At 45.9% G+C, this 8,064-nt stretch overlaps 2 protein-coding genes across 2 annotated transcripts in view; both read left to right on the forward strand.

Annotated features, from left to right (window-relative positions):
- Positions 1-2,100, forward strand: part of Pmar_PMAR019710 (hypothetical protein) — a gene marked incomplete at both ends in the record, with an annotated part of 3,040 nt that extends 940 nt beyond the window's left edge. Inside the window, 5 exons of the mRNA XM_002766302.1 lie at positions 88-201; positions 487-627; positions 1,190-1,288; positions 1,681-1,786; positions 1,958-2,100. Of these exons, the coding sequence (XP_002766348.1) occupies positions 88-201; positions 487-627; positions 1,190-1,288; positions 1,681-1,786; positions 1,958-2,100 (603 nt within the window). The remainder of the gene's footprint in view (positions 1-87; positions 202-486; positions 628-1,189; positions 1,289-1,680; positions 1,787-1,957) is intronic.
- Positions 2,101-2,651: 551 nt separating this feature from the next.
- On the forward strand, positions 2,652-3,832 carry Pmar_PMAR019711 (hypothetical protein; the record flags this gene model as incomplete). Its single annotated transcript, XM_002766303.1, has 6 exons — positions 2,652-2,789; positions 3,047-3,175; positions 3,202-3,316; positions 3,360-3,484; positions 3,533-3,661; positions 3,704-3,832. 6 exons carry the CDS (start codon positions 2,652-2,654, stop codon positions 3,830-3,832), a joined length of 765 nt encoding a protein of 254 aa, XP_002766349.1.
- Between the last annotated feature and the right edge of the window lie 4,232 nt (positions 3,833-8,064).

Consider the following 8,064-nt stretch of genomic DNA (forward strand, 5'->3'; position numbering starts at 1 on the left):
TCGTCACCAACACATGTACTTGACCACGTGTGCATTTTCCCCTTACACTGCATTTTCTTGAAGTCATGGTTGTTCATTCCTGTTTAGGCGGTTACCCTTGGCTACTTCCCAACAGACCCACGAGAGGAAATGTCGGGCTCGCATATTGTGCTGTCGGCCACGGCGAACCCGTTGTTGTCGATCGCTCGAAAGCAACAACAGGTGAGGAAGGTGGTCGGAGATTAGTGTTGGAGTATTTGTTTGGTATTCTCGACTGAGCTCGGAAGTTTCCTCGCTAATTATAGGAGTTTACAGACGCATCTAAGGTGAAGTGTACAAAAACCAGCGAGAAATTCTGGAAATTTCTTACATTGTCACTAACATGTGTAGTTGACATATTGTCACTAACATATGTAGTTGACCATATGCATTATATTCCCATATTGTCAGTGACATGTGTGGCTGACCATATGCATTGCATTTTTCCACACTGCTGTACTGTATCAGGACGTGACCCCAGGAGCTGAGCCACGAGCTCTACTAGCACACGTCCAACGGTGGCTTGAGAAGCTCCGTTCGACTCACTCTGGGTGTGTCGTCGAAGGCAGCATGGCGCTTGGCACTGACCTGGATGGCCGTAGTGTTCTGGTAAGTCTTGACGACCATGTGATGAGGGAACTCGTGGAACACTATGTGAGACCTTATGATATTATGTACAGTGTGAGCAACAATCAAACCGTTATTATGTAAAGTAATATTTTCAATTTTCGTGAGTTCGAAAGTCAACTTTGAGTAATATCAACATGATAACAATGTGAATCGATTGACACCAACGTTTTAGAAGCGTTCCGTAGTCTATATTTGTATTACTCTCGAATTGAAGAAAGCCATCTCGAAAATCTAGATATGCTTAACTGTTTGCTTCGCACTGTAGAACTACACGATATATCGCGATATGGTGGACGCGCTTTTCGGGAAATGTTGTATTTATTTATGAATATATGCACGAAGTGATTTTGCATCAGTTCACATCTGCATCCTCACGTTTTTCTAAAGTGCACTGGGTCAAACTCCAGTGAGCAGCGAGCGCTTTTCAGTAGCTGTGCACATGCGTACGGCTAGTTCATTATGGTCGTTTGCTAATGGATCGTTATAGTCTTAGTTGAAGCTTGATCCATAGTGGATCGAATGAGAGGGATCTCATTCTCAGGCGTGCCGTTATGTAGCGCAGCCGCTGACACCTCCAGGGGAGGTTACGTCTCTTGACGACCCCCATGCCATCGAGCGCTCTGCTAGGTTCGTCAGCATGGTAGGTGTTTCAGTGTTGGGGGAATATGTGTTCGCTTCTCGCAGCTGAGTTTACACATGAATTCAGGTAGAAGTAGGCAATAAGCACTCGCCGGAATTTTCCTTGTAATTTTCATATTGTCACCGACATATGTAGTTGAAATTGTGCATATTTTTCCACGCTGCGGTACACAATCCGCTCCTGTCCGAACTGGTACAGAACTCACCTGGTCACATTGGGCTTATGAGAGCGGTCGATATGTATTTCATAATGCATATCATAGCATCGCTCCGCCAGAGTTTTATACATTTGTCGTAGCGTAAGTTATGAAACTGTAAGTGTTCTTAACAATCTACGACCCTTTACCATAATTCATAGCGCTTTGCGCACGCGTGCATTTGGGATTGTTTCAGATACCATTTCTCACCGATGACCAGATATTTGCTTCCCTCTCGGGCGGAGCGAAGTTGAATCTTGACGTGTGGTGTACTCCACAGAACTTCATCGATATTCGGGCAGGTAAGAAGTTCACCTCGGTTAGTGATTGTGTGGGAGGAATTTATGTTCGTTTTCTTCGGCTGAGCTCAGGAGTTTCCTCACTAATCATACAAATTTACATACATGAGAATCTACCTGAAAATTTCCTCATTATTTTCATATTGTCATCAACGCATGTGTTTTCCCTCTCAGGCGACTGGGAAGAACACGCTACTTTACTGTGTTGCTACTTCAAGAAGATCGATGCTCATAGACGCCTGCGAAACCCGGATTATCCCGTCATCGACTCCTTCTGTATGGCTTGTTACTACATTGCTGATGAAAGAGCGATGTAAGGCGATATGTGCTGGTGGTCAACAGCTCTGCGTGTTAAGGTTCGTGTTGAGACGAGATACATCATCGGGTCACTGTGAGGTGTGGAATCCCGCCAGTGGGGAGTGTTACTTCGTGCCCAACAGTAACAGGCCATATGCTGGCACTAGTCTGAAGGGCACCTTTCGGTACTGGGGCTTGCCTGTCAATGACTGATAAAACATAATAAAACTAATGTGCATCGATGGTAGCCAGAGAGTTGTCGGCGTTGGTTCCAGCACTCACACGCTCTCCATAAAGATTCGCAGAACGCCATTACATCTGTTACTATCGACACTGAGGAATGGGTTCCTCTAGAATATGGTTCTGTTGAATCCAGGCGGACTAGTTAGGTATGCAAGCCGTTAACATAGTAACAAATGTGATAGTTTCCTATGAATATTGAAAAAAGTGTATGAGTCGCACGCCGACAACACTGCGAGCTCCACAATAATCTTTGCTAAGCGAAATGAGAAATCTCTGCTAGTGCGCAGTGATCCCCCATCCCCCAACAAGTCACATTTCCAGGGGGATCATGAAGGGTTCAGCGGTCGACGATGTCAAGCATAAGGCGACGCCCTATTGTCCCGTTCGCCGAGTCCTGACCGTCTTCAATGAGGCAAACGTATGGTTTTATAGGAAGCAGGAGACCGGCAACTCAGTAGAGAAGCATGTGAGCTTCACGTGTTGTACAGTGCGAAGCAAACAGTTATGCATAGCTAGGTTTTCGAGATGGCTTCCTTCTAGAACGAATATAAACTGCGGAATACTTCTGAAACGTTGGTGTCAATCGATTCACATTGTTATCATGTTGATATTACTCAAAGTTGACTTTCGAACTCTCAAAAATTGAGGGCGGCGAAAACACTACTTTGCATAATAACGGTTTGGTTCACGCTTTACATTTTCGATAGAGCCATGGCTTGATAGATATCAGTGTACGAAGTGAACTGGGATGTCTCCAGCAAAGAGGACTGGGGTCCGCTACTACCAGAAGATGCAAAAGAGGCGCTGCTGGAGACCAACACCATCGTGCCCATTCAGGCAGGCTGGGCACATGTCCGCAACGATGCATGAGCTCTCAGGGCGATGATCTGAAGTATAGCAACATTCTGAAGAAGGATATTGACATGCTACAGGCCAGTTTACAGTCGCGTCTCGAGAGCAACATACGGCAATATCGGAGTTCGATTGGCACCGGTGAGGCTGTCAAGAGCCTGTCTCTTTCCGGAAGCTCGGCTAGGTCTGACTAGACTGGACTCGAGCCTCCGCAATGCTTTGTTGGAAATATGTCTGCAATTTGAGAAGCACGCTCAAACTCATCGAGTGTCGGGCAATGAATCAGTCTTCCCTCTCAAGGCGAAAGAGGTGAGTTCAGCTGCGGTCGGGTCTGTCTGATTCGTGTGTTGGTGGAAGGTCCCGGAGATCACAAGAGCAAGCTTAGAGCAATCAATGGGGACTTTGGATCAACTCGTCGGTGATGCCCGCGTGTTCGGAGTCCCCATTAACGTGACCTTCACTGATGCAGCCACATTATGGCAAAAGGTGAGATGCACGGAGGTTGGTCGCTGATGGTTCGTCCCGTAGGTCGTCAATACTGGCGTCCTCGATCCTGTGGCTCAGTCCTGCGACTTCGCGGTAGCCGTCCGTATATTCAGCTATCCAGTCGATGTCCTTAGTGTGTGGGCTTTCGTTGTGTGTTGTGCTAGAGATTGATATCATGTAGCATGTGTGATGACGTTGGGTTCCAAGTTGAAGCGTTTGGTTTGAAGTTGGCGCGATGTTGGTGAAGTCATGGTGAGGAATGTTCGTTCGATCAAGACATCAGTTCGCGGTTAATTACCTTTTATAGTAGTGGTATCTCTTTGGAAGACCTATTGAGATATTTTCGTTAATTTTTCATCGTTGTTTCTTCCTGAATACCACAATTTTCTGCTCTGTCGAGGCTTTCTTACCGCCCTGTGGGCCACTGAATGATTTACAGAAGTGGTAACGTTGAAAGCGATAACGGAGTGATCATCACTACGTACCTAACTTGAGCATTGACAATGCTGCATTGTCACGGATGAGTGAATTCTACACGGAACTACCTCATTTCTTGCTAGTGCTCATGTGAGAAACCGTAGCGGAACAATGTACTGGAACCGAGAATCGAACTCGGGACCTACTGCGTGTTAGGCAGTCGGCATAACTAACTAGATGTCACGAAAGTTTAAATGATTAGGGATTAACGCAAAGTACAAGACTTTGTGGAAGCTTATTTAACAGAATAAATGAATGTAGAAAGTTCCCTAGCGCTGAGATTCGCATACGGCTACTTGATGTCATTTGTGTCCGCCTTTTGAGCCGTTCGGATCATTATTATCAGATTGCCATCACCAACTGGAGGATTCTCCTCCTCTCCACCACCTACTGATGATGCCGATGCTAGTCTAGACGATACATCAATAGAACTTGCATCGAACTTCAAATTTTGTTCTTCAGCAAGTTGGACTCCAATAGCAATATTGTTAGTACTCATCACACTTGCTGGGGGGCGGGTCGCACAGTCTGAAGGATTATACTTGCCCTGAATGTGCAGGACTACAGAGCCTAATGGAGTCAAAAAGTCGTAGATCTTAGCAAGCCTATTCAACTCATATTCCCCAAGACTAAGTCGACCATGAGAATTTTTCTCATAGGCTCGTAACCGATGGATTGTTATTTCCGAATCCGTAAAGAATCTCACTTTGACATCCTTCCATTTCTGGGGAATGCCATTGAGGAACTTCTTGAGCATAACTGTACCCCTATACAAGGAATCAAGTTCCTTAGAGGGTATAGTTCCTCTGGGATGAGTAGGATGAACTCCAACAGTCCCAAGTAGACGATTATATGGCGTTGAAGTAGAATTACACCTTAGATCACAACACCATAGTAGCTCACTGCTATCACAAAATAAATCCAGCTCGTTGAACTCACAGCGTCTAGGTCATTTTACCGTATTATCGTCATCACTGACATTCTCGGCCCGCGCCTCAACAGCAGAGAAGATAGAGGAAACTGATGCTTCGGAAGCATTGCTTCCCATGGCTTAACCTCCAAGCCAATCTCTCTCACCAATACTCGAGAAGCTCGAGTCGAGCTTGTGCAGTATGTTCTAGAAACAACCCTAGAAGGTCAAACTCTCTCGAAAGCACACTTATGCAGTAAGCTTTACTACCAGACTGAGCAGATGGATAGCGATCATGACCTCTTCCAGTATCATACTTGGAGACAATCTGATCTTGTTCAATAGAGTAACCGAAATGCCTGAACTCTTTCAAGTCATTCTTCATCAAATGAATGGCTACTTTACGCATATTCACATTGCTCCCATGTCTTTTCAGTCGATATATGACACATAGAACACCAACATCATCACAATATGGGTAGAACTAGGTCAAGCAAGGTAATACCAGTCGAATTGGATGTCGTCACTATTCATCCAGGCTTCCTGCTCCGTGTCGAGCTCGCGAAGTCTGGGGACGTCAAATTCATGTCCGGTCATCCGTTTATTTCACAAGGGAAATTGTGAATTTCGCGAAATTTTTTATGGAGAAAAACGCGACTTGGAGACGTGTAAAAATGCATACGTTCTAGCGTATGCTCCGTTGTGTAGGCAACTGTGTGTGCCACAATGTTGCTGGGTTGTACCAGCTCATCTCTTTTGATAATAAGAGTATCGATTAGGAGGAGGAGCGCTTACTTCGTATAGCGTGATCGATATATCCTCATAGTCTGTACGCAAGTACAAAGTTATAATTCCCTCTATCGGCTCCTGAAATGAGTTTCACTTCCCGATGGGAATTTCGCGTGAAAAACCGCGTTTTTGCGAAATTCACATGGCGTGATTCACGATATGCCCCGACTAGGGTAAAAAGACCAGCGAAAAACACGTATTACACAGATAAGAAGATGAAGCCGGAGAATCTCCGGCGGAGATTATGGAACAGCGTGCACAGTTGAAACCCTCAGGCAGCTCGCATTCCAGCACATCTGTGCCCAATCTGCCGCCTCCCACATTCGATCCGGCCAATTAATCCTGCCAAGTGTGATAATAGCTCTCATGTATTGAGTTATGCGTGTACCTGCCTTCAATTTTTCATATTCGCTTGTAGTGGCTTCGGTAGTGATGGTAGTGATCTCGATCTTAGTTTCCGTAGCACGCTTCATCTCTCTGATGAGAGTTACGATGAAACTCGTTCTAGCTTGTTCGAGGCGAATACAGTATATCACTATATCCTTCTCACCGCGATACGTGTATCGAGTTGTCAATCCAGTATTCCATATTTTGGACTACCCGTTCTGTGCTCTCTCGAAGATATACCGAGCTCTGCTGGCGTTGTGGCTTGCTGACATGTGACGGTTGTCTGGAACTCGGACCGGTCCAGGCTGCCGAACCTGTTGTTCGCATGATTCTCTTCCCAAATGACCGAGCGAGGAAATATGACATAGTAAAACTAGTTTGCGGGAAAGAACAATTCAAAAGCGTCCTCCCTAAATGAGGATGTTTATCATGCATGTTTTTGGGGAAGCTTAGTAGTGTTGGTCGGTGAATATCAGATTCGCGGCACCTACATGCCATATAGTATATGGCCAGCTGGTTATCAACCAGCAGCAAAGCACACTCCCACTGGTGTTTATACGTGGCCTCAGACGAAGAAAACTTGGCTATGCAATGGCTAAGTGAGCGCCAGGGATGCTCCTATGAAACGGTGGAGAGTCTCCACTGGAGACTGATTTTGGTCAATAATTGTACTGCATTGTTAGAGAGGACACCAGAGACGTGACTATATTCGGGCCATTATTTTCTCTTGATGCGGGTGCCTACCGAGCCTACTGTGAACGCGGCAGAGATAATTCTCGATCGCTCCTCTGAAGATCCCTTGAACACTACGATCAGGCATGAGCCAGTAATCGATGACTCAGTGGTATGATTCGAATCCGCATCTAATATTGCTCGGCATGATGAATGTATCATATGTTCATTGTTTCATCATTTGCTTCGGGCCCAAACATCTCGACCGCGAGCACGCATGGACCATCGCGATTACTCTCCCTATCGCCCTATGCCATACCCCGCCCATAGCGAGACTCCGAGCCATAACTCTCATGCTAGTGATGATCAAGAGTATGCGCGCATGAGGAGTCGCGCGGTTCAGGACTTGGAGCTCGTCACATCACGGTGTATCGAAATTTATGGACACTTTCCCCCTGAATGAGGCAGTCGGCATTACACTCATCATAAGCGGCTCGTATTCATCATTATGCTAGATGGTGGCTTCATTACTCACGACTGTATGTGCGTGTATGATGTGCCCCGGCAGACGCGTGGATTTGTACAGTCGCGGAGGTAGGATACACAGCACCATGCAAACAGTTGTTACCTGTTGTAACAGCTGTCATTACCTAGGGATGGATGCTTCGTATGGGGCCGTCAGCTGTTACGCAGTATGATAGTAGCCTCGATATTGTTAGGTATTACGCGCTACAGCTAACGCGATCCTCGTCGAGATCGTTTCATGCGGTGGTAGCGATGCGACTAACGCTCCCAATGCTGCTCCCAATGGACAGCTTTTACCACCTGGGTTGAGTCACAACCTCAACATCACCTCGAGTGCTAGCTGCAGGTTCCGTACTGCTAGAAGTCGCGTTAAAAATATGTACACTGTGGCCGATGCGACAAGATATTTCTAAACATGACCAGTTGGTGTGATGTGCGTATATGCCATGTGATATAATCCGAATGAAACTCCGATTTTTTTTGGTTTCAAAACATTTCTACCCGAATTATTAGCTCCTATAATCAGTGAGAAAACTCCTGGGGCCTATTTCACAAGCGTCCTAATGTTAGGATTTTAACCCATTAGGATGCAATTTAAGGATAAATGGCGTTCACAAGGGCCCTTTCCTTAGATTGGGTTAGG

This window comes from Perkinsus marinus, assembly GCF_000006405.1.
Source record: "Perkinsus marinus ATCC 50983 genomic scaffold scf_1104296973076, whole genome shotgun sequence".
NCBI lineage: Eukaryota > Perkinsozoa > Perkinsida > Perkinsidae > Perkinsus > Perkinsus marinus.